Here is a 26,998-nt window from a genome sequence, read left to right on the forward strand (position 1 = left end):
TATTAATTACTTTACCTAAATTCTCCAATTATATTAATGAGCTGGAGGACGGGGTGAATAGTAAAGTTGATGATGATAAGACAATAGGTGGAAGGTTATTTAACAAAGAGGATATTGTAACTCTGCATCAGTATAAATTGAATGAGTGGGGAAAAAGTAGACAGATGTCGAGTTTAATGCAGGGAAAGTATGAAATTATGCATGTCATTAAGAGAAATCAAAAGGCAGGCTGTTAACTAGATGAAACGAGGCTGTGCATGAGCAAATTAATCAGTATCACCCAGGAATCTGAGGCTGCTAGCACTCTCCAGCGCTGATCCATCAATGAAAACTGGCATGTGGTCTCCTGAAGATAGACACAAAGTAATGGAGTAACTCAGGGGGTCAGGCAGCATCTTTGGAGAAAAAGAATAGGTGACATTTTGGGTCGGGACCCCACTTCAGACCGATAAAGTGTCCCAACCCAAAACATCACCCATCATTTTTCTTCGGAGAAGCTGCCTGACCCGCAGTATTACTCCAACACTATGTGTCTATCTTCGGTATATACCAGCATCTGCAGTTCCTTTCTACACATGTGGTCTCCTGATTTGCCAGTTGGTCCACACTGGTCCAAATGAGCTGCTTTGGTGGGATGAGTTAAATTGAAGGAGGGAAATGGTTAATTGTATTTGTCAGTGTGTCACGCAGGAGGTGACAGTTGTTTGGTATGAGGTGCACAACAAGGAAGGTGTTGTTTAGAATGTGACTTGTATTATGAACTATACCTGGCTGAGGTTATTGTGTTCAAGTGGATTAGCTTCATAAACATACCCCTAATTATTGGAACAGCATCAGCCTTCATGCCTGCCAGCCAATCATGTCGAACCATGTTGGAAAATAATTGCAGAGCCTCTTGATTTAAACTTCCTGAGTCATTTCACTACAAATTGATACCAAAGGTTCAGGAGCCTTAGAAATGAGCAACAAAGTAAATATTGGTCAGACTGTGCACGCTGATCATATTGAATGACAGACACTATGTTTAAGTTGCTGGACTGGCAGCCAGTGTTGTGCAACCTTTGGATCAAAGAAGCATGCGTTTAAATCATATCATGGCAACTGAGAAATTTAAATTCAGTTAATTATATAACACTGGATTATTTTTACAAGGCTTGTCTCAGTGACTGTAACCATAAATCTACGTGATGTCATTAAAACTCACCTGGCTTAATAATGTTTCTTGAGGGAAAATAAATCGGTCCTTCCACCCAGTCGGATCTGTTCATGACTCCTGACAGTAATATGAAGAATTAGAGATACTGAATTAATGCTGGCATTACTAGTGATGTCTGCATCCCTCGAATAAATAAATGAAAAGAAAGCTTGCTTGAGATGAGCACACATGGGCACTCCTGCCTGTAACTTAAAGAAAAGAAGCTACGGTGGTCATTTGAGCCCTTATGCCTGCTCTGCCATTCAATAAAATGTTGTACCTCAGCACTCTTTCGGTCTCTTATGGTCTGAAGAAGGGTTCTGCCCCAAAACACACATTCCATTTCTCCAGAGATGCTACCTGAACAGCTGAGTTCCTCCAGCATTTTGTGTCTATCTTCGGTATAAACCAACATTTGCATTTCCTACCAACACGTTTCCTCAGCACCATGTTCCTTTCAACCCCTGAATGCCTAAAGATCTATCAATGCTTCACTTGAATACACTCAGCACCTGTGACTGTGTATCAACAACCCTCTTGGGAAAATTGAAAATTCCAAAGATTCACTAGCCCATGGTTGAAGAAACTTGTTTTCATCTCTTTCCCGAATGGCCAAAGTCTAACTCTGCGACTGTGTCCCTTGGTTACTGATGTTTCCCAGACCATGGGAAACATCATTCCTGCATATATCCTATCATGCCCCTTAAAAATGTTGTATGTTCCAATGAAATCACCTATCATTCTTCCAAACTCAAGACAGTATATGCCTTGCCAGCATAATCTCCCTTGAAAAGACAATCCCCCAGGAATCCATCTGGTGAATTTTGTTTACACTCTGATCCTATTTCTTATGTTCTAGCATTGGTGGCCATCTTTGCAAAATATAAAGTGAACACATGGCATGAGATAAATACGTGATTGGGTCTAGCCAATTTTATCGATGAGCCTATTTTTAGTCATATTCACATAATAATATTGGGCACATGACTAGAAAGATCAGCCAGCTCAGCACTGTGACAATTAATTATTTTTTCCCCAGATTTCTTTCACAAACTCTAGCTCAGTGATGTTGGCAGGATGGGAGTGTATATTTGCATTGCAGGGGGGCCAGGTTGCTGTTGTGGGTGGTGAGCACTGACCTGTAAGTCAGGCAGCAGCGTTGTATCATTTAACTGACCAGGCAATGCAGCACACAAATGAAAAAAGGGGGCCAGCGCTGGAAGATGGAGGGAGCGCAGGTTGACGAAGGTGGATGATGTATCCTGTGGCATCTGAACCTGCTGCAGATGACTCTACCACCTCAGCACTTGCCGCTCCCATCACACGCCCTCTGCTGTCTTTGGTACCTTGCTCCTGCTGAAATGCTGTCCTACAGTTAGGGACTAGAGCATTCTTGGTTGGAGAATCTTGATTAAATAGGGCTGGGTTAGCACCCTGCTTCTTTTTGTACCTAACCCCATCCTAACGGGTCCCAGAGTTGACAATGAAAGTATTCCTCAAGGCTCGTCTTCATGTGTTTATACAGCGAGATACAGCGCGGAAACAGGCCCTTCAGCCCACCGAGTCCGCGCCGACCAGCGATCCCTGCACATTAACACGATCCTACTACTAGGGACAATTTACGGATACACCAAGCCAATTAACCTACATACCTGTATGTCTTTGGAGTGTGGGAGGAAACCGAAGATCTCGGAGAAAACCCATGCGGTCACGGGGGAATGTACAAACTCCGTACAGACAACACCTGTAGTCGGGATGGAACCCGGGTCTCCGGTGCTGCAAGCGCTGTAAGGCAGCAACTCTACCGCTGCGCCACCATGTTGTACAGCAACAAATCAGAACACAGGGAATGGAGGGATCCAACAGAAGTAGTCTAATCTGTCAGAATCGGTTTAATTCACAGCCAAATTGTGTATAAGACTTGATAATGAACCATGGTGGACATATAATGTACTAAAGTCATAAGATCATGCCATAAGATCATAAGTGATAAGAGCAGAATTAGGCCATTCGGCCCATCAAGTCTACTCCATTCAATCATGGCTGATCAATCTCTCCCACCTAACCCCATTCTCCTGCCTTCTTCCCATAATCTCTGACACCCGTAATGGTACAATGATAATGAATAAAAGGTAGCCCTGTGACATGGATGTTGACTTGGTATATCTGAGTCTATGCTTGATACAATTAAAATGCACAAGGATGTAAAGCTGCAGCTAGTAAGTGTTCCATTGTTCTGATCCTAGTGTATATGACAATAAAACTCTCTCTTGCCTGTTGACTCACTGAGAATGAGTGAAATAATTTCACAGATAGGTAATTCTGACAAAAATAATTAATATTTTGCCCTCAGTTATGATACACCTTATAATCTGCAAGGCCTCCATGATCTCAATGGCAGTTAAGGAAAACTTCAAGATCCAACTTATCCCAGATTAAAAAACGAATAGATGCTAAGCATTGTGGTGATCGTACAATCTTGTTGCATCCCTCTCAAAGAATAAGTATGTAGAAATTAAGTTTGTTGGGCTGAATATGTATTACACATAGGGAAGAAACCTGGCTTATAGTAGGCCCCCCTCGGTCATGACTGACCATGGGTGATGCATCCTGGTCGGATGCAAGCCTGGGTGATGTCATATGGAGGACAGGCTGTTGCCCATGCAGCACGTCCACCCTTTCCACATCGTTGATCGATCCAAAGGAACAGCAGGGCCGTTACAGTTTGGCACCAGTGCCATCACAGGAGCTGCCAGAGCGAGGTTGTAGACAACGACGAACTACCTTAGGGGCTCCGACTCCAGTTTTTCTTGAGGTTTACTCCTGGAGCCTTTTCCATGACTAGATATGGCCAAACCTGGCTTCGTGTTGAGGAAATAAAATTGGTAAAGAGAGTGCACCTATTGCTATATCAGTGTATTTCAATTATGAGAGGTATAGATATGGTAGACAGCCAGAACCTTTTTCCAAGGGTGAAAATGTCCAACATTAGAGGGCATAGCTATAAGGTGAGAGGGGGTGCTGGGCAAGTTTTTACACCAAGTAGTGGGGGCCTAGAACGCATTGCCAGGATTGGTGTGGAGGCAGATATGATAGTGGTGTTGAAGAGACTTCTAAATAGGCGCATGGAAGAGCAAGGTGTAGAGGAATACGGATCATGTACAAGCAGATGAGATGAGTTTAGCTTGGCATCATGTTCGACACAAACATTGTGGATCAAAGGGCCCGTTTCTGTGCTGTGCTGTTCTATGTTCTATGTTTGGGTTATCGAAATGCATTTAATGCCTGCTGTGAGACATAATAATAAGGCATTTGGCATTAAACAAAATCTAATAATATTTTGTTTAATTGGAAAGCAAGAGTAAATGAGGATGAGGACCTTTTTCAATTTTCATAAAATGAACTGGAAGTATCGTGCATTTGTGGATGAAAATGTAATGGTTCACAGGATGTGAACACCCATTGACAAGACCAGACATGATGGGACCATTCTTCCTACGAGGATGGTGGTGCGTGACCTTCTTGAACACTTGAGGTGTGAGTGATGAAGCCTTTCAAGGACCACAATCCAGCGACAATGCAGGAGGAGCAATATGTTTCCAAGGTGTGTGACTTGGATGGAGCATTAGAAATTGTAGATGTGGACCCTTCTTTTTGGTGGTAGAAGAAGCAGATTAAAAAAAATCCATCTTAGGTCAGTGGGCAGTTTTCCTTCTGCTTCTCTAGATCTCACTAGTTCCAGCAACCTTGTTGCAACACATGGTCAAGTATTACTTTGGAGTTAATGCTGGACGATTACCTCTCATCTGAAGTTCAGCTTTCTGTCCTTATTTTGAACCTGTACTGAGGTCTGGGGTCTGGAACCACTAATCCTTGTAATACCCAAACTGAGCACTTATTTATGTTATTTTCCTTCCCTTTGCTGGAGGTTGAGAGCGGACTGCAGGAGTACCACTTGGCCAGATTGGATTTATCACATATTTGAGGGCAGTGCATCGATAGGCAATTTGGTTTCCTCAGTTGATGCACATTGCAAAGAAAGTGCCATCATTCTGAAGAGAACTGTGAGTATGTCCATTAGCTGGTGGCTGTGTGGATAAGTCTGTTTAAATAGACAATGTGGGCATCAAGGATTTATGACTTAGACCAAATGGTACAGAAGATGTAAAGTTAAAGGCTTTGAAATTAAAGGCAGAACTGCTCAATTTACAACAAATGTCAAGGAAGGTAGACAAAAATGCAGGAGAGACTCAGCGGGTGCAGCAGCATCTATGGAGCGAAGGAAATAGGCAACGTTTCAGGCCGAAACCCTTCTTCAGTCAAGGAAATTGGGAAGTATGAAAGAGATACTCTGGGATGGAACAGATCACACTGGCCAGATGGTAGTGACACTAGAACAAAATGGCAGGTCAGAAATTGAATATGTTGGTCAGGTGCTGTAACACTGGGAAGGAGTGAGCTGGTAAGCAAAATGTTAATGGACTGGTGGGTGGTGTAAGTCTATGGTGAAGTAGGCTAGTTTATTGGCAGGTTGGGTATTGAAACTTAAACAAGATGGTTTGGTGTCAATAAAACCAGACCACCAGATTCAGGAACAGCTCCTTTTCTCCAACCATCAGGTTCTTGAATTGTTCAAAAGGGAACTGCAGATGCTGGAATATCGAAGGTACACAAAATTGCTGGGGAAACTCAGCGGGTGCAGCAGCATCTATGGAGCGAAGGAAATAGGCGACGTTTCGGGCCGAAACCCTTCTTCAGACCCCTTCAAGAAGGGTTTCGGCCCGAAACGTCGCCTATTTCCTTCGCTCCATAGATGCTGCTGCACCCGCTGAGTTTCCCCAGCAATTTTGTGTACCTTAGGTTCTTGAACTGACCTGCACATCCCTATTCCTACCTTGGCTAAAAAACACTTAATTGCAACACCCTGATTTCTAATTGTGTTTTGCACTAATGCCTTGCTTTTTTTTTTAAAGCACAATCTTTTTCCTTTTCAGTCTTGTCGAGTTTATTTGTAATTTACGTTTAATTTGTGTGTGCCCGTGCTGTGCGCCTGTGATGCCGCTGTACATGTACCTTACTGTACTTGTGCAAATGACACTATCTCGAGTTACTAGGTTAAGTGGGCTGATTAAATGTTCGTGAAAGTAGAAGTGGTCGGTTTATTGGCTGCTTTCGAGAGTGGAGATGATTGGGCTGATGGTGTTGTACTTGAAATATACTGAACACACACGTGTTGTTTCTCTATGTCTGACAAGTACCATTGAGGAAGTGAAGCTCACACTGGCTTTCTGGCGGCTGCATAGAGTGTTTCGGGGCGCGGTGACTCGTTACTTTCTTTGAGCGAGGTAGCGAGTCCTTGGATGTAATAAAGGGAGGGAGGATGAGCGGCCGATGGTACCATGAGGACATCTCCCGCCCCATGGCGGAGAAGCTGCTGGCCAAGGCTGCCCAGGACGGCAGCTTTCTGGTCCGTCAGAGCGAATCGGTCGGAGGAGCGTTCGCCCTATGTGTGCTGTAAGTTACCGCAACGGAGCAAGGCTGGGGCTGGACGGGGTCAGGCTGGTCTGGGCTGTCGGCGCCGCGCACCTTGCAGCCCCGGGTCTGGGGAACCTGACGCTGGGGTGGAGAGCTAACCCCTTGCTCTGTCCCTTAGCTGCTGCCGTTGCCGCTGCCCTGGGGAGCGCTGCTGAGGGTCGGCTCCTCGCCCACCCTGCTGCCCCGACACCGCACGCCTCAAGCCAGGGGAGGGAGGGAGGGAGGGAGGCTGGCTACAGTACGGACCCCGACAGAAATCGTTCACCGTCGGCAGCGGGGGCAATCGTCCCGTTGCCAGATCCCCTGATCCCAGGTCACGTTCCTCCCGCAGTGCAGATGGGGTTTCTGTTTCCCTGTTAATCTGCGGCCAGACTCCTGCCTAAAGCTGGACGAGCTCCTTGATCTCAATCCTCAGCTCCTTTCCCTTCGCCGCAGAATGTGTGTTGGGATGAACTGCGCAGCCCTCGCCCTTTAGTCCACCCCCCTCCTCCCCTCTCTCTATCTCTCTCTCTCGTTCTACGCAGGGTGTTTTAATGGGAGATATAGTGCAGTCCTCATCCTCCCCCTTTGCAGAGTATTGTGCGCCCACTTATTTTTTCCCATTTCAGGATGATTTGTTGGGATGCAGTACAGCTCCATGCCCCGTCCCCCGTCCCCCGTCCCCTCCCCTGCCTCCTATTTGCGAGGTATATTTGTTGCGATGCAGCGCAGCCTCTCTTTCTCCCCTTGCAGAGTGTGTGTTGGGGTGCGGTGCAGCTCCTGAACAACTCAGCTGGTTGATCTGAGCAAGGTGCTCCTTCACCATTGGCGAGGTTCCATAGCCAGTCCAGCATTTGCTCTCTCCGGCACTGTCAACACCTCCCTTTTAGGGCCATTCCGTGCAAAACGGAAGTGCCTTTGCTGCTTAGTTACCGTTGTGTGGTGCAGCTCTGAGTTTCCCGAAATAAAATGCACATTTTGAGATGTCTCTATGCAATGTGGTAAATTGTTTTCAAATACAATCTCGTTCTTAATCAGTATTGAGTAATGGTTTTAATAAAACCAGATTGGAATGGATGCTGTGCGTTGTAAGGCTTGTTTCCGTGCTGTAGAACTCTGACTAGAATTCCATTATTTCCATTCCTAAATATCCCTTGGCTGTATGGCATATTATTATTGGCCCAGTAAATTCTAGTTCAAGTGTAGAAAGGAACTGCAAATGTTGGTTTACACCGAAGATAGACACAAAGTGCTGGAGTAACTCAGCAGGTCAGGCAGAGAGCTTAGGAAGGAAATGCAGAAGCTGGTTTACACTGAAGATAGACACAAAATACTGAAGTAACCCAGAGGGTCAGGCAGCATCTCCAGAGAAAAAGGAAGGGCGACTTTTTGGGTCGGGGCCTTCTTCAGACTGAAACGGCCCTCTTACAATGGAGGACCTGGAGGGGAGGGGCGGGGGGGGGGGGGGAGGAGGGAGGAAGAACAGAGGTGGACAGGGTACAGGTTAGTTTGCAACTTTGTTGGTGCCTTTTATGTGGTGACTGTTGCATACCTTGTGAATGCAAGCAAAGAATTTTACTATGACTTGTCACATGTAACAATAAAGTATGCATTTATCATTCATTCGCTGAAACACGGAACTGCAGGTGCTGGTTTATACAAAAGGGCACAAAGCCACACAGATGACGTTTCGTGTTGAGACCCTTCCTCAGACTGAGAGTCCGGTCAGAGGGAAACTAGAGGTATAAAAAAGTTCAGAATAAATCAGAGCTTGCACCGATGGACCAAGGAAAGGTGGAGCCCACAATGGTCCATTGTTCGCTGTGGAAGATGGGTGATAACAAAGGGATATATGGATGCGAACAGGGGAACAAGCAGGGCAACAAGGGTGGTGGAGGGGCAGGGAGAGAGTGGGAATGCAGGAGCTACCTGAAATTGGAGAAATCAATATTCATACCACAGAGATGCTGCCTGACCCGCTCAGTTACTCCAGCATTTTGTGTCTATATTCTAATACTACTTCAGATGACACTCCATCAGTAACCGTAGCAAATCGTTCGTAATCTCAGAGGCCCCTAACACTGTTCTTTCCCTTGCCCATCCCAGTCGATCACACGCCCATTCATGTCCCATCTACACAGACCCTCTAAGTATGTTCTGAATTTGTACGTGACATTTTCCTTTAGTGTCGGTAAATAATTGCCAATTTGTTTGTGAACCTCTGCTTTCTGATACATGTAAGATGACATTAATAAATGTGAAAAATTACCATGTAATTGGTGAATTATTTTAAATAATAGAGGTATGTATTCCTTGCATAGCAAGAGGCTAAATGGAATAGTGGAGCAAAATGATCTTAGTGTAGTGATGCACAAATTATTAAAAGTAGTGACATGGGTTAACAAAGCTAAATTATATTTATAAAAAAGCAATTTCTGTCGTTTATTTCTGGAATGATGGGAAAGAATGCTTGATTACATGGTTTGATCACATTGGGAATAACCATGTATAAATCCGGTTTTATTTTATTGAAAATATATAAAGGACAGGAGAACATGCTATAGAGTTTTGCAGGGAGGAAACCAGAATTGTGAGTATTTGCTTCTCAAGAATAGCTTAATAGGTTGGGGTTCTATTCTGGAGACAAAAGGCAATATGCTGACCAGATGTTCTTTTAAGTTATAATAGGTTGGTGGAGATAATGCTTCCATTTGTCATGAGAACTAAAATAGATGTGATAAAGATAAGGTGGTCATTAATAATTCTAAGTAGAAGTTGAGAAGAAGAGGCACGGTGGCTGAGTAGTAGAGTTGCAGCCTTAAAGCACCAGAGACCCGGGTTCGAGCCTGACTATGGGTGCTGTCTGAACGTTCGTTTGAACGAGTTTGTACGTTCCACTGTGACTGCGTGGGTTTTCTCCCGGTGCTCCGGTTTCCTCCCACACTCCAAATACATGCAGGTTTTTGGGCTGATTGGCTTTGGTAAAGATTGTAAATTGTCCCCAGTGTGTGTAGGATAGTGTTAGCGTATGGGGAGATTGATGGTCAGCGTGGACTCCGTGGGCCGAAGGGCCTGTTTCTGTGCTGTATCTCTAAACTAAAGTAAGCCAAAGCTGAGCCTCTTTTCTCTGAGACTGGCAAGAATGTAGAACTGTCACATACAAATTACTTTTCTTCTAAATACAAGCAAAAGAGGAATAAAGGAATAGAAGAATGTGATGTTCAGGTTGGGTGAAGAGCAGCAAGAGCGGGCACATTGTTTTCAAAGAATGTGAGGGATAGTGGCAGTAGAGCATAGATCCCTCAAACCTGACGCTATAAGATCATAGCTGATTTGTACTTTTGCCGCAATTTGCCTGACAGATTGGAAATATTTTCCCAACCATAATGGAAATATTTTCAGGGCATCTACATTGGCCAACTAACATTTGGTTTTACCATCTTTTTAAGAACCCTTCCTGTTAAAATAGATATGGTGTATGGCAATTAGCTTTTGCTTTAGTTCTGCTGCTGGCTGCTGAGTGCAGCACAAATAGTGGAACTGATCAGTGGAACTATTGCTGCAGACTTGTGTAATTATGTTGACGTGCACCACTAAGGAATTATCTGCACGCACTGTTTTTCATCTGCACGCACAATTTGTGGTGACTTCTGGCCTGTGTGGGTCTTGCCTGGAATGATAGAGGTTTAAGTCAAAACAGTCACATTATGATTTACGATTGGCATAAGGCTTGCTTCCCTTGTGTTGTGTAGTTTCATGGATGTAGTATGAGTGATTCTTCTATCTGCTAATCATGGCTTCTGGATTATATTGTAGCTGCCACAAAGATGCTGATGAATGTACATGACCTCTGTCTGTTCTGGTCTTGAGCCTGTCACCGGAACATTTAGTTTTCATTCCCTTTCATCAAGTGGAACCCAGGAAAAATGGTTGGCCATTCAACCCAGTTCCACCATTGTCTGTATCTTGTACCATGCCTTTATATTCCTTTATATATTTTCACCACTCCCAGACATGCTAGGGACAATTTACAGTGGCCAATTCACTTGGAATATGGGAAGAAACCAGTGCACCCAGAGGAAACCCACACAGTCTAGGTTAGTTTAGTTTAGAGATTCAGTGTGGAAACAGGGCCTTCGACCCACCAAGTCTGCGCGGATCAGCAATCCTCATACGTTAATACTATCCGACACACACTAGGGACAACTTGCAATTTGCAATTACCACGCCAATTATCCTTCAAACCTGTACGTCCTTGGAGTGTGGGAGGATAGGTTCCCGGAACACCCAGAGAAAACCCACGAAGGTCATGGAGGGAGCGTACAAACATCATACCGACAGCACCCCCAGTAGTCGGGATCGAATCCAGGTCTCTGGCGCTGTAAGGCAGCAACTCTATCGCTGAGCCACCGTGCCAGTCACGGGGAGAACAAGGAAACTCCACAGACAGTACCCAAAGCGGGGTTTGAACCTGTGTGTCTGAAGCAGCAGCTCGACAAGCTGTGTCACTGTGCCCAGGATTGAACTCTGGTCTTTGGTGCTCTAAGGCAGTGGCTGTACTAGACGTGCTGCCCTCGATAATGCAGTGCCTGGCTGAGCATTGTGGTAGTGTGTTGACTGCTGCGTGGCCTGGACACTGACAGATGCTGCCTTCCCTTTATAGTTGAGAACCTGAGAAGCAGAAATTTGGGAAGGAAGAGGAAGTAATTCAATCAATGATTCATTAATTCAAGAACACTTTATTGTCACATGTACTGCTTTGCTTTGCATACACCCTGGTAAAATCGTACAGCAAATCTCACCCAGGCAGCACACAAGAGTCGTCACGTGTCTGGTGCTGACAAAGTTACAAAAGTTCTCACCATTCCTTTCTTCTGCCTCCTACCCCCTCGCCGGGTTTTCCTTTTGTTCTCAGCACCACCCCCCCCCCCCCCCCCCCCCCCCCCCCCCCCCGGGTCTGCCCTTCGATCCCGGCGGGCCCCTGCCAGACCCCCCAACGTTCTCAAAGCCCCTACCCGGGTAGCTCTTGGCTACTGTAATCAGGTAGAAGTAATCAACTGGAAGAATGGATGAGGAATCGACTACATCGGGGACAATCCATTTCTACATATTTTCAGATTGCAGAGTGGTACAGGAGATGCGTCTTTTGTCTCTCCTTATTTTCTTGTCATCGGGTCATGCAGCATGGAAACAACCTCTTCGGTCCAACCTGCCCACTCCAACTAACATGCCCCGTCTATACTAGTCTCACCTGCCTGCATTTGGCCTGTATCCCTCTTAACCTATCCTATCCATGTACCTGTTCAAATGTTTTACAAATGTTGTGATAGTATCAGCCTCAACTACTTCCTCCATATACAGTACCTACCACCCTTTGTGTAAAAGCTGCCCCTAATGTTCCTATTAAATCTTTCCCCCCCCACCCCCCATATCACCTTAAAGCTGTCCTCTGGTTCTCAATTCCCCAAAAGATACTGCATTTGCCCAATCTATTCTTCTCATGATCTTATACACAACGATCTGCAAAACCTGCAAGGGTTTATCGTGTCACAAGGAAATACAAAGCCTACTCTGCCATTCAACATAATCATGGCTGATTTACCCCTCTGTTGGAGTGAGTTGTGTCCAAGGTATGGAATTCCTTCTTATAAGTGCCTGCTCAAAGGCAGTGTTTGGTTGCTAGCCACAATGATGTTGGTGAAGATCCATGCACAAAAGTGAGGAATGCTTGAGGCTACTTCAAGCCTGTAATTATGAACCCCATCTACCTTCTCTCTATATCCTGGCCATTGAAACCATCATTTGGCTCCTACGTGCAATCCCTCTGGCCATCCGTACTTTAGTCTTGGTATTATGCCGCATGCTGATGGTGCCTTTATTCAAGCCACAAAATGATCTAAATTACTATTTGTATTGCTTAAGCACTGAGGTTAGATGATTGTGTCATCATCTTCCATGTTCTTCATTGACCAGGAAAATTCTGGTTATGGAATATTTCAAATAGTGAAAGGGCTAGAGTTGGGTGGTGCTCTGGAGGAAGAGGAGGTGGTTGGAAAGGCACAAAGCACCTTTGAGAAGAGATTTGAGGGGTGGGGAAGGGAGGATTAGATATGCCTCTGTCCCTTTTCATGAACTTCTCCATGAGATTAAAACATATCGATCGAAGTATATGGAGGATGGTGCAGCTAGTGGAGCCACTCTCAGTGCTGAGGACCCAAGATTGATCCTGACTTCATTCTGTCTGTGTGGAGTTTGCATGTTCTCCCTGTGACTGCGTGGGGTGCTCTGGTTTAGGTTAATTTACTTAATTGTCACGTATACTGGGGTACTGTGAAAAGCTTTTTTGTTGTGTTCTATCCAGTCAGCAGAAAGACTATTCATGATTACAATCAAGCCTTGCATACAGTGTACAGATACAGGATAAAGGGAATAATGTTTAGTGCAAGATGAAATCCAGTAGTCTGATTGAAGATAGTATGAGGGTCTCCAATGATATTGATGGTAGGGCAGGACCGCTCTCTAGTTGGTGATAGGATGGTTCAGTTGCCTGATAACACCAGGCAAAAACCTGTCCTTGAATCTGGAGGTAACCTTCCACATTGCAAAAATATACAGGCTAATTGGCCATTATATGCTGGACTAATCTTCTGGAATTTTTTGAGGATGTAACTAGGACAAGGGAGAGCCAGTGGATATACTGTACCTGGACTTTCAGAAAGCATTTGATAAGGTCTCACAGAGGAGATTAGTGGGCAACATTAGAGCACATGGTATTGGGGGTAGGGTGCTGACATGGATAGAAAATTGGTTGGCAGACAGGAAACAAAGAGGAGGGATTAACGGGTCTTTTTCAGAATGGCAGGCAGTGACTAGTGGGGTACTGCAAGGCTCAGTGTTGGGACTACAGCTATTTACAATATACATTAATGATTTAGATGAAGGGATTAAATGTAGCATTAGCAAATTTGCAGATGACACAAAGCTGGGTGCCAGTGTGAACTGTGAAGAGGATGCTATGAGGATGCAGGGTGACTTGGACAGGTTGGGTAAGTGGGCAGATGCATGGCAGATGCAGTTTAATGTGGATAAATGTGAGGTTATCCACTTTGCTAGCAAAAACAGGAAGGCAGATTATTATCTAAATGGAGTCAAGTTGGGAAAAGGGGAAGTACAATGGGATCTGGGGGTCCTTGTTCATCAGTCAATGAAAGTAAGCATGCAGCTACAGCGGGCAGTGAATAAAGCAAAAGGCATGTTGGCCTTCATAACAAGAGGAGTTGAGTATAGGAGCAAAGAGGTCCTTCGGCAGTTGTACAGGGCCCCAGTGAGACCACACCTGGAGTATTGTGTGCAGCTTTGGTCTCCCAATTTGAGGAAGGACATTCTTGCTAGGTCTTGCTATTGTGTGCAGCGTAGGTTCACCAGGTTAATTCCCGGGATGGCATGACTGTCATATATTGATAGAATGGAGCGGCTGGACTTGTATACTCTGGAATTTGGAAGGATGAAAGGGTATCTTATTGAAACATGATTATTAAGGGTTTGGACACGCTAGAGGCAGGAAACGTGTTCCCGATGTTGGGGGAGTCCAGATCCAGGGGCCATAGTTTAAGAATAAGGGGTAAGCCATTTAGAACGGAGATGAGGAAAAACATTTTCACACAGAAGTTGTGAGTCTGTGGAATTCTCTGCCTCAGAGGGCGGTGGAGGCTGATTCTCTGGATGCTTTCAAGAGAGCTGGACAGAGCTCTTCAAGATAGTGGAGTCAAGGGATCTGGGGAAAAAGCAGGAATGAGGTACTGATTGTGGATGATCAGCCATGATCACATTGAATGGCTGTGCTGGCTCGAAGGGCCGAATGGCCTACTCTTGCACCTATTGTCTATTGTGATAGTAAGTGATAGAACCTGGGGAAGGTGAAAATGTGGGGGGAATAAAACATGATTAGTGATCATCATTGATGGTCATCAATAACTCAATGGGCTGAATGGCCTGTTTCTGTTTTCTCTCTAGGACTCTTTGCTTCTGCTGTTATGAGCCACTTTCTCCTGCAAGAAATGTGCGAGTGAGGTTTGCTACTGCTCACATGCACGAGCTGAGGTGTGACTGTATGGCTTGCTTGTGTGAGAGTTGGGTTAAGGTTTAGTAGCATTGGTACATATGGTGATGTGGTTAGTGATGCAGTTCATGGTGTACCGGGTGGTGATCAATTCACTACACTTGAACCTACGTCAAATTTCTTCCTGTGGTCAACCATGTTTAGTTTAGTTTAGGGATGCAGCTTGCAAACAGGCCATTTATTCCACCGAGTCTGCACTGACCAACAATCACCCATACACTAGATCTATCCAAAACACACTAGGGACAATTTACAGAGGCCAAGTAACCCACAAACCTGCATGTCTTTAGAATGTGGAGCATCTGGAGAAAACCCATGCGGTCACAGGGAGAACATATAAACTCTGTACAGACAGAACCCTTGGTCGGTATCAAACCTGGGTATTAGTGTTGTAAGGCAGCTGTGCCACCTGGTATTGACCTCCGCAATTATTTGTTTTTGCTAACCATTGTGGACAAAGACAATCTCAACAGCACTTGCAGCAAGCACCCCGGTGTACCTAATGGTGGCTATCACTGACACACTCTTGAGCACTCAGCTTTTGCCCAAAGCATCATACTTCTGAACTACTTCTGAAAGAATGTATGAACTCAGTGGGTAATATTGGCTGCATAACTGCTAAGCTGAGAGACGTGTGTTTAATCACCATATGTACTGGGGAAAAGAACAATAAAATTCATATTTGTTGTAGATTTGTAGGCACATTAATGCAACAACACAACAAATAATTACCCAATAAATAACAATAAATAAACGGTTAGTTATAAATTGATGTAAATTAATTACAATGTAAATTAGTGAAAATTAGCCAATTTAAGTAAAGGATTGACTTAATTCATAATCTGCAACACCATGAACATGCATCAATGTATTTTTGTGTATTAAATCCCTGCACCATTTTTCAAGGTGTGTGTCCTTTCTCTCCGAGTTGGCATCTTGAGATTACCCATTTTATGTTATCCAAGGATAACCTAGCAAAGAAAATCAATGATGACAACGTCTTGCATCATCCAACTGTTCACATAGGTTTGATGAATAATCGGTATCAGCAACATGGAATGCCCCTTCTTAAAATGTACAGAAAAACTGAATAAAATGCTGCTGTGTCTTGCAGTTAATATATATCATTCTGGTTCCATTTTTTCTCTATTCTCCTTAGAACTGAGCGATTAACGTGCTTCAAGAAAGATTCATTGATAAGGTGGTTTTACTTGATAGCCAAAAGCATTTCACAGTATCTTCAAAATTAATGGCTCCTCTAATGTAATAAATATGGCAGTAAATTTAGACAAATAACAATGTGATTTATGACAGAGTGCATTCATCTGAGAGATCTTAATTGAGGGATAAATATAGGCCACGATACCATGGAGAAATTCCCTGCATTATATCAAAATGCTTTCCTGAGAATTTGATATTGATTTTTGTGTGTGTGTGTATCTAAAAGTGTTCTAATGTGCAGGACTCTATTGGGAGTATCAGTCAGGATTGCGTGATTCTGAAAATTTTTTTTTTTTGCTGTGAGTTTTGAACTCAACATCCTCCAACCAGAAAGCGAGAGTGTACCAAAGAGCCACAGTTGAGATATCATACGGACTGTTTCTCACGAAAGCAAGCTGGTGGCACCTTCCATTATCAGTGATTACACTTGAAATTTATGCCTGAATTAATTAATTAATTCAAACTTCATTCTAAAAGTTTCATTATATAATCACGAGGGCATAGATTAAACAATAGGTCTGCAAATCTGCAAAATTTTGCTGCTTGGAAACTCTCTTGAAATGACTTGCTCACCTCAGAAGTTAGATGGAGAATTATTCCAGTTCTTTGTTAACATGCATAACTCTAGGCATGCACAATGCCATCAGAATCTGGTTGAAAGTTTTACTAGATACAATCGTCATTATCTATCAGGTCAACATCGCAAGAGATTGATTAGAGTTGGAAGAGATGATGTTTAAATATTTTCATTGAGGAGCCAAGATAAAGACTTTCTTGATTATGAATTGATATGATTATTCTGTCAGATGTGATATGCAATGTTTATCACTGTGTTGCAACATTAACCTCCATAACAGAACAATATTTAATTTAAAATTCACACAAACTAAACTGTCATGCCACAATTTTGATACCAGTTGATTTGAGGAATTTTGTTAATTTGAGGAGTTCTGCAAATATGTTCTGCAAATATGCGAGTACATGTGTGGGTTTGGGTGTACTGACTTAAGAATTTGACAAGCTCATCTTGTTAGAGGACTAACTTCATTTAGCTCCATATAATGTAATACAAATAACCCTGTGGGAAGAGGAACAAAAGACAAATCACGCTGACAGATGGAAAAGGAGAAGTGCTAGTGAGAAATGAAAGCTGTTCTTCCCGCAGTACAATAATGAGTTGGGAATATCAGAATTTGCTGATGACACCAAGCTTGGAATTGTTAAAAACATGAACAAAGATAATGACAGAATTCAGGGATGAATACCCGGTAGGTAATATGGGCTACCTAATTTAATACTGAAAAGTGGAGTGACATTGCAGTAAGTGTGAGGAAAGGCAATTTCAACTACATTTTAATGGGGTTTGTTTCAACTGTATTGTTTGGTGATGAAGATTTTAAAATTAGTAGGTCAACATAAAGATCACATTTTCTTTTATAGAGAATATTTTAAAAAAAAACAAGAAACTATGCAAAAGTTTTATAGAAACAAAGCTTGCATTACAGTGGGAGTATTAGGTTCTACTGGAACGGCTAAATGAATGAATGAATACGTTTATTGGCCAAGTATTCACATACAAGGAATTTGCCTTGGTGCTCCGCCTGCAAGTGATAACATGACATACAGTGACAGTTAGGAATGACACATAAAACAATAAACATTAATAATAAAACATTACTGATTAAACATGTGAGTTAAATACCAGAGCAAAAGGAGGCTACAGATTTTTGGTTATTGAATAGAGCTACTACTCGTGGATAAAAGCTGTTTTTATGTCTGGCTGTGGCAGCTTTGACAGCCCGGAGTCGCCTTCCAGAGGGAAGTCAAAGAGTTTGTGGCCAGGGTGAGAGGGGTCATAGATGATCTTACCTGCTCATTTCCTGGCCCTTACAGTGTACAGTTCGTCAATGGGGGGAAGGTTGCAGCCAATAACCTTCTCAGCTGATCGAATGATTTGCTGCAGCCTCCGGATGTCGTGCTTGGTGGCTGAGCCAAACCAGACCATGATGGAGAAGGTGAGATCAGACTCTACAATGACCGTATAGAATTAGACCATCATTGCCTGTGGAAGATTGTGTTTGCTCAGCTGCCGCAGGAAGTACATCCTCTGTTGTGCTTTTTTGACTGTGGAGTCAATGGTAGCCCCCCATTTAAGGTCCCTTGGAGATGATGGTGCCCAGGAACTTAAAAGACTCCACAGATGTGACTGTGGTGTGGTTGATGGTGGGTAGGGTGAGGGGAGGGGGAGCTCTCCTAAAGTCTACAATCAATTCCACTGTGTTAAGAGCATTGAGCTCCAGGTTGTTGCGATGACACCAGGACGCCAGCTGTGTCACTTGTAAATTTTATCTTTCAATTTTAAAGACAACAGAAAGGTAGTAGAATTGCAGCTGGATTTCTAAGTTCTTGTACAGTACCCTGCTTTTAATAAAGGGTATTATATTGTTTACCTTGTTAATTGCTTAATGAACCTGCATGTTCTGTGATTTGTGCACCTGGATCTATGGGCCAAAACTGGACAACTCTGAAAGAATCCAATTTGGGATTAAGATTAATACCATCTGCTGTTTGTTGTAATGGAACCTTCCAGAATTTTCCAAAACAACCCTTTCTTTCCTCTGGAGAATACAAACTGCAGATCTGAGGGCGTGTGGTTCGAGTGTCAACTTTCAGGTGAAATCGTTACCTCAAAGAAGAGTTTTGTCCATTTTCTTGGTATAGTGCAAACATTATCCCACCACTGTATTCCTGGTGTCCTGGCCAAATGAATCACCTTGAATACTTGCTCATGACCCTGTTGTTTTTTGAAAAACTTTGCTGGGTAGAAATTAAATTTCCTGTATCACAACTTCATTAAGGAATCAGAGAATAATATTGTTATTGTTAAACAGCACAGAAATGGGGCCCGTCAGCCCACCATACCCATGACAATCTTTTTGTCTATTTGCACTAATCTTATTTGCCTATTTTAGGACTGTATCTTTCTATACCTTGCCCATTAACATGTCTCTCCAAATAACTCTTAGTGTGGATGGTTGTAAAATACCATCTATAAATGCAAGTTCGTTCTGTACTGGAGCATTACACAGCAGAGAAGGTTGTATTGACAATGCACCAACAACGCTGATAATGATCAGCATTTTTTTCCCGAACCCGAACCCTCCCCCCCCCCCCCCCCCCAGACATAAGTCTGAAAAAGGGCCTTGACCCGAAACGTCGCCTATTCCTTCTCTACATTGATGCTGCCTCACCCGCTGAGATCCTCCAGCATTTTTTGTCTACCTCTGCTGATATTGATGGCCAGATTTGTATAATGTGTTTAAATCCTTCTGAAAGGCTTAACATAATACAGAAGCACACTTTACTAGGCCCTTGTGTTATAAATGTCGAAGAAAGAATGACAACTATAATGAAAGCAGAATGCTGGAAACACTCAACAGGTCAGGCTGCATCTGAGGAAGGAAATGTAGAGTTTGCAGTACAAGTTAAAGACATTTGTCAGAAGTAATAAGTCTGCCAATGGGTCTTTCACAGGAAATGTACTTTTTCTCAGGCAACATCTGTAGAATGAGTGAAATGTTTCCAACTTTTCTTGTTTTTATTACAGATTTTCAGCAATTGCAGTTTTTGTGTTTTTCAGTATTATAAAGGTCTTCACTATAAATGTAGTTAATAATATTAGGGGAGGAAACAGTTACTTAACGTGAAAGATAAATCCAGGGTGTGTGGGTAAAGGTTAAAACAAAAAACCTTAAAGCTTCTGAGGTTGAAAATAAACTTTTCTCCATTATATAGAAAACACCACATTACCAAAGAAAGTTGTTGACAAGGGTCAACCAACACTTTCTTTTGCAAGTAGAAACAAGGAACTGCAGATGCTGGCTTACCAAGGAAAGACACACATTTCTGGAGTTCCATGTTCTCCAGGGAAGCTGCCTGAGCCACTGTTACTCCAGCATTTTGTGCCTTTCTTTCTTTCGCGAGGAAGGGATTGTCGTACGTTAGTGATGTATCATTTTTAATGTGCACTTTGGGAGGACTTTTGTTTTGGAGAACATTGGGACATGTTAAGGAGATCTGGACAGAATGAATGGACGAGTTCTGATGTGGTGGTCTCACGCACTAGGATTGTATGGTACCGTAGGATTATCCTTCTCACTGGGTCCAAGAGAATACATTAGTCTCAGTCCCTTACTTATATCCCAGTAATCTATTCTCTCTAGTCAAAAGCTCCCATTAGAGTGCAGCATAGGTTCACCAGGTTAATTCCCGGGATGGTGGGACTGACATATGATAAAAGAATGGGGTGACTGGGCGTATATTCACTGGAATTTAGACGGATGAGAGGGGATCTTATAGAAACATATAATTCTTAAGGGATTGGACAGGCTAGATGCAGGAAAAATGTTCCCGATATTGGGGGAGTCCAGAACCAGGGGCCACGGTTTAAGAATAAGTGGTAGGCCATTTAGGACTGAGATGAGGAAAAACATTTTCACCCAGAGTTGTGAATCTGTGGAATTCTCTGCCGCAGAAGGCAGTGGAGGCCAATTCACTGGATGTTTTCAAAAGCGAGTTAGATTTAGCTCTTAGGGTTAACGGAATCAAGGGATTTGGAGAAAAACAGGAATAGGGTACTGATTTTGGATAATCGGCCATGATCATATTGAACAGTGGTGCTAGCTCGAAAGGGCCGAATGGCCTACTTCTGCACCTATTTTCTATGTTTCTGTAGTGCCCCATTAGCCTATGGGCATGCCTTTGGGACGCAAAAGGAAGCCCGAGCACTTGGAAAATTCATGTAGACTTGGGAAGAAAATGGATTTTCCATAAGTCAATATCCTAGGTCATGATCGGACCCAGGCAGAGAGGGGTGTGTATAGTGGGAATGCCTACTGTGCTACTCCTGCCATGTAACACCAAGCTTGTAGACTGATAGGAGGAAGGATTTAACACAGACAGGCCAATTTCCCAGTGGGAATACCAGCAATCTCACTTGTTGAGGTGTTTGAAATCAAACTGTGGAAAAAGTACGAGGTGCGACCAAATTGAAGAGATGTTAGACCCTTCTTTGGTGGGGGTGGGTGTTGGCCAAGAATGGTCAGGTAGGTGCTCTAAGGCAATTGTGAAAAATCCATTAAAACTGGGCATAATTTTCTTGTTTCCTTTATTTCTTCTAGGTATGAAAAATCCATCTACACTTATAGGATTTTTATAAATGAGGACAATTCATTGTCCATTCAGGTAGGTGATCACATTAAACTAAATACTGAACTGCAATCAAATTTGTGACCTTTTAAATGTTGGAGAGCAGAGCTATGTGAAAGATCATAAAATGAAATTAATTCCAAATATGGACAATACATTAAAGATACAGCAACCAATGTTATTATAAATGGTACTAAACATTTGTGAAAGTGAATGAGGATGGACCTCTTGCATAACAAGTAGAACAATTCACGTTCTGCTAGAATTGGGTGTGACTCATTTCTAAACTTTGATATCAAAATTTGAATTACAAACACTGTTGGATTGATTTTCCCCTTAGTGATCATCATTTGAGACCTGGGGAGAAGTTTGTTGTTTTTTCCCCAAGGTTGTACGAGTCCCTCAAGAGGCTGTTTGGAAATACTGATGGGTGGATGGTTATACAGTTCACCATAGAGTTGGTGCCAAAAGCTTTGTAGTTCATTTTGGGATCTATTGGTGCAGGAGCATTGAAAATGTTTATTAGAACAACCAAATGGAGTTGGAGTACTTCAGTTCACTAAATGCTGCCTGTGTTGTAAAACGTGTGTGTGTGTGTGTGTGTGTGTGTGTGTGTGAATAGCAGCTGTTCTGGCAAGAAAAAGAATGAAGGAAGAAACGATGAAACATCTCTAAAGTGGTCAGATAGAAACATAGAAAATAGATGCAGGAGTAGGTCATTCGGCCCTTCGAGCCTGCACCGCCATTCAATATGATCATGGCTGATCATCCAACTCAGTATCCCATCCCTGCCTTCTCTCCATACCCCCTGATCCATTTAGCCACAAGGGCCACATCTAACTCCCTCTTAAATATAGCCAATGAACTGGCCTCAACTACCTTCTGTGGCAGAGAATTCCACAGATTCACCATTCTCTGTGTAAAAAATGATTTTCTCATCTCGGTCCTAAAAGACTTCCCTCTTATACTTAAACTGTGACCCCTAGTTCTGGACTTCCCCAACATCGGGAATAATCTTCCTGCATCTAGCCTGTCCAACCCCTTAAGAATTTTGTAAGTTTCTATAAGATCCCCCCTCAATCTTCTAAATTCTGTGGAGCCACATCAATATGAGTTTGCAGTTAAAGTCTGTGCAATCACTTCACTTATGTCAGGTGATACTCACCGGTTGATTCTGAGGAAACAACCACTTCCATTTATATAGCAGCTGTGGGAAAATTTTCAATAGAACGTTATGGGTAGCTTTACGTCAAATGGCCTCCTGGCAAGACATTCTCTTTTTTAACAGAATCCATTTGAACAATGAGAAATGAAGCAACTTGCATTTTTGAAATACTTTTCATAACCACAGGACATCCCACATCTTTTCATAGACAGATTGATAAGTCAAAATGTGTTCACTCTTTTTGTAAGAATGCGGCAGCTGATTTGTTGAACGTTTTCGCCAACAATCTAATATGTTGAGAAACGGTGTTTTCTTTTCTTTTGAGAGATAACTTTTGCATGAGATATGAGGGAATTCCCCTGTACTTTTAGGGGGCATAGTGGAGGGGGTGGGGAGGTTTTAAGACCATCTGAAACATAAAGAATGGACTTGTCTGAAAGATAGTTACATAATGCAGCACTCTCTCTGTACCAACAACATGTAGGCCATGTAGACTTGTGTATGCTTGAGTTGAACCTATTGTTTCGGATTCATAAGGAAGGATGATATCCTCAAGCAAATTATTTGTCAGTGAGCTCCAGTGGTGAATTCGCCATAGTCATGAAATTTTTTTATGAGAAAGGTCTGGTGATCAAGTTTGAAGAACAAGTTCAGCAATTCACTTCATGGTTCTGCCCAGTGGCTATCGCTGCAAAATGATAGTTGACAAAGCAAAACTGAAGCTATTAGGTGACCCATTTACAACAGTATAAGTGGAGAAAAATCGTTGAACAAATATTGAAGAATTAATTGTAGATGTGAGAATTCACCCCCGCCACCCCCACCCACACCCCAATATATTTAATAATATATCAGTTCTCAGAGGAAAACTAGAGCAAGTGAATGCAGTTAAAGGAAATTTGGGAACACCACCACAATTTAGCTCTCCTCCACTCAAACTCCATTTAAAGATTGGATTTCTTGACATGACCTGGGTCAGGGAGGGCAATGGAACATATTGCTCTGGGTCTGGTGCACTGCATAGTGTCTAGTAGGCCTTGTCATTCTGACCGCAACTGTTGCGAGTCTACGCTTTGTCTCGTCAAGGTACAGGACGCTACACTGAGACGTGACTGCAGGAGGATCGGGCCTGGGAACTTAATATTCAGGGTTATACATCCTATAGAAAGGACAGGCAGGTGGGCAGAGGAGGGGGGGGGGGGGGGGGGGTAGTTAGCTCTTCTGGTGAGGGATGGAATTCAGTCCCTTGCGAGGGAAGACATAGGGACTGACAAGGTAGAATCACTGGATTGAGTTGAGGAATTGTAAAGGCAAGAAGACAATAATTGGTGTTTTGGGTGGTCTGACAAGGCCTACCGCATCTCCAGTTCTTTATTTTAATATCTTGAATATTTTATATATTTCACATTTTATTTCCAGAATACACAACTTTTCTTCTGTGTTAGTCAACACCTGCCATATCTGTTTGCAGTTTCTTCCGAATAACTTTGTAGATTTCCCCTCACTAAATTTGATACTTTCAGAAAACTTGGAAACTGAAAGTAAGCTGTTATTCTCCACTGCAGACAAGCACAGAACGATGTAATCTAAAGGGCCTGACCCACTTAGGCAATTTTTTAGGCAACTGTGGCACCAGTCAATGTTGCGGCGTGATGTCGGAAATGCACGCACCCCATGACAATGTCCATGACAAGCAACCATCTAGTCGACGTCAAGCTACGACAAGCTACGTCAACTGGCGACACAATCCCTCGTGACTTGGGACGTCCACCTATGACCACACCTATGACAATCTACGACAACCTTCGACCACACAGGCGACCACCTACAACAGCCGAAGTCAACCTACCCCCACCAGCGACAAGCTACCACATGTTACGACCCTGTCAGCGACAAATGAAGACAAGTGAATACTTCTCTTGATGTCAGAACTGTCGCCAGTTGACGTAAGATGACGTAGGTTGTCGCCAATGGAATTCATCGAGGTCATGACCCGGCGACAACCAACGTCACCTGGCTTCACCCTGGCAACAACCTACGACAGGAGAAGACAGGCAACGTCAGGCAATAGGCAATAGACAATAGACAATAGGTGCAGGAGTCGACCATTCGGCCCTTCGAGCCAGCACCGCCATTCAATGTGATCATGGCTGATCATCCCCAATCAGTACCCTGTTCCTGCCTTCTCCCCATATACCCTGACTCCATTATTTTTAAGAGCCTATCTAGCTCTCTCTTGAAAGCATCCAGAGATCCTGCCTCCACCGCCCTCTGAGGCAGAGAATTCCACAGACTCACCACTCTCTGTGAGAAAAAGTGTCCGTTCTAAATGGCTTACTCCTTACTCTTAAACTGTGGCCCCTGGTTCTGGACTCCCCCAACATCGGGAACATGTTTCCTGCCTCTAACGTGTCCAGACCCTTAATAATCTTATATGTTTCAATGAGATTTCCTCTCATCCTTCTAAAGTGTACAAGCCCAGCTGCTCCATTCTCCCAGCATATGACAGTCCCGCCATCTCGTGAATTAACCTTGTAAACCTACGCTGCACTCCCTCAATAGCAAGAATGTTCTTTCTCAAATTAAGGGACCAAATCTGCACACAATACTCCAGGTATGGTCTCACTAGGGCTCTGTACAACTGCAGAAGGACCTCTTTGCTCCTATATTTGATTCTTCTTGTTATAAACATAGAAACATAGAAACATAGAAATTAGGTGCAGGAGTAGGCCATTCGGCCCTTCGAGCCTGCACCGCCATTCAATATGATCATGGCTGATCATCCAACTCAGTATCCCGTACCTGCCTTCTCTCCATACCCTCTGATCCCCTTAGCCACAAGGGCCACATCTAACTCCCTCTTAAATATAGCCAATGAACTGGCCTCGACTACCCTCTGGCAGGGAGTTCCAGAGATTCACCACTCTCTGTGTGAAAAAAGTTCTTCTCATCTCGGTTTTAAAGGATTTCCCCCTTATCCTTAAGCTGTGACCCCTTGTCCTGGACTTCCCCAACATCGGGAGCAATCTTCCTGCATCTAGCCTGTCCAACCCCTTAAGGCCAACATGCCATTCGCTTTCTTCACTGCCTGCTGTACCTGCATGCTTACTTTCATAGACTGATGTACAAGGACCCCTAGATCCCGTTGTACTTCCCCTTTTCCCAACTTGACTCCATTTAGATAGGAATCTGCCTTCCTGTTTTTGCTACCAAAGTGGATAACCTCACATTTATCCACATTAAACTTCATCTGCCATGCATCTGTCCACTCCTCCAACCTGTCCAAGTCACCCTGCATTCTCATAGCATCCTCCTCATAGTTCACACTGCCACCCAGCTTTGTGTCTTCTTCAAATTTGCTAATGTTACTTTGAATCCCTTCATTCAAATCATTGATGTATATTGTAAATAGCTGCGGTCCCAGCACCGAGCCTTGCGGTACCCCACTAGTCACTGCCTGCCACTCTGAAAGGGACCTGTTAATCCCTACTCTTTGTTTCCTGTCTGCCAACCACTTCTCTATCCATGTCAGCACTCTACCCCCAGTACCATGTGCCCTAATTTTGCTCACTAATCTCCAATGTGGGACCCTATCAAATGCTTTCTGAAAGTCCAGGTACACTACATCCACTGGCTCTCCCTTGTCCATTTTCCTAGTTACATCCGCAAACAATTCCAGAAGATTAGTCAAGCATGATTTCCCCTTCGTAAATCCATGCTGACTCGGACCGATCCTGTTACTGCTATCCAAATCTTCGGCTATCTCATCTTTTATAATTGACTCCAGCATCTTCCCCACCACTGATGTCAGGCTAACTGGTCTATAATTCCGTGTTTTCTCTCTCCTGCCTCTCTTAAAAAGTGGGATAACATTAGCTACCCTCCAATCCGCAGGAATTGATCCTGAGTCTATAGAACATTGGACAATTATCACCAACGCATCCACAATTTCTAGCGCCACTTCCTTAAGTACCCTGGGATGCAGACCATCAGGTCCTGGGGATTTATCAGCCTTCAGTCCCATCAGTCTACACAACACCATTTCCTGCCTAATGTGGGTTTCCTTCAGTTCCTCCCTCACCCCAGATCCTCTGGCCACTACTATATCAGGAAGATTGTTTATGTCTTCCTTAATGAAGACAGATCCAAAGTACCTGTTCCAAGACGGATCCAAAGGCAACGTCAAGCCCACTGTCTCCGAAAGCTTTCAAAACCCCGTGGCAACAAGAAATAAGTAACGACACTTGAGGAGACCACTAATGACAATACAGGCGTCACCCCGCGTCACGACGCGACCATGTCAAAAAAATTGTGGGACAGGCCCTTAAGTGGCACTCTACCTTAAACTGTGCCTCCACTTACTATACGTATTAATTGCACCAATTCTAGCCATGCTATAACATACATGATGAGTTCACTTCCACCCGTATTAGCGTATTCAAGGACCTCTTCAACCTCTGTTCTGCGGTCTGAGATTCCTACCTGAATCAAAAGGGCGGACCATTGCTTAAGAGGAGCAAGGTAACCTGACTCAATGATTACCGTCCAATAGCACTCACACCCTTCATAATGAACT

At 43.5% G+C, this 26,998-nt stretch overlaps 1 protein-coding gene across 1 annotated transcript in view; it reads left to right on the top strand.

The window, feature by feature from the left end:
• The first annotated feature begins 6,402 nt into the window (after positions 1 to 6,402).
• inpp5d (inositol polyphosphate-5-phosphatase D) overlaps positions 6,403 to 26,998 on the top strand; it is a 105,577-nt gene continuing 84,981 nt past the window's right edge. The window contains exons 1-2 of the mRNA XM_033031436.1: positions 6,403 to 6,709; positions 21,230 to 21,293. Of these exons, the coding sequence (XP_032887327.1) occupies positions 6,576 to 6,709; positions 21,230 to 21,293 (198 nt within the window). The 5' untranslated portion in view covers positions 6,403 to 6,575. The remainder of the gene's footprint in view (positions 6,710 to 21,229; positions 21,294 to 26,998) is intronic.

Source organism: Amblyraja radiata, chromosome 13 (genome assembly GCF_010909765.2).
Source record: "Amblyraja radiata isolate CabotCenter1 chromosome 13, sAmbRad1.1.pri, whole genome shotgun sequence".
Lineage (NCBI taxonomy): Eukaryota > Metazoa > Chordata > Chondrichthyes > Rajiformes > Rajidae > Amblyraja > Amblyraja radiata.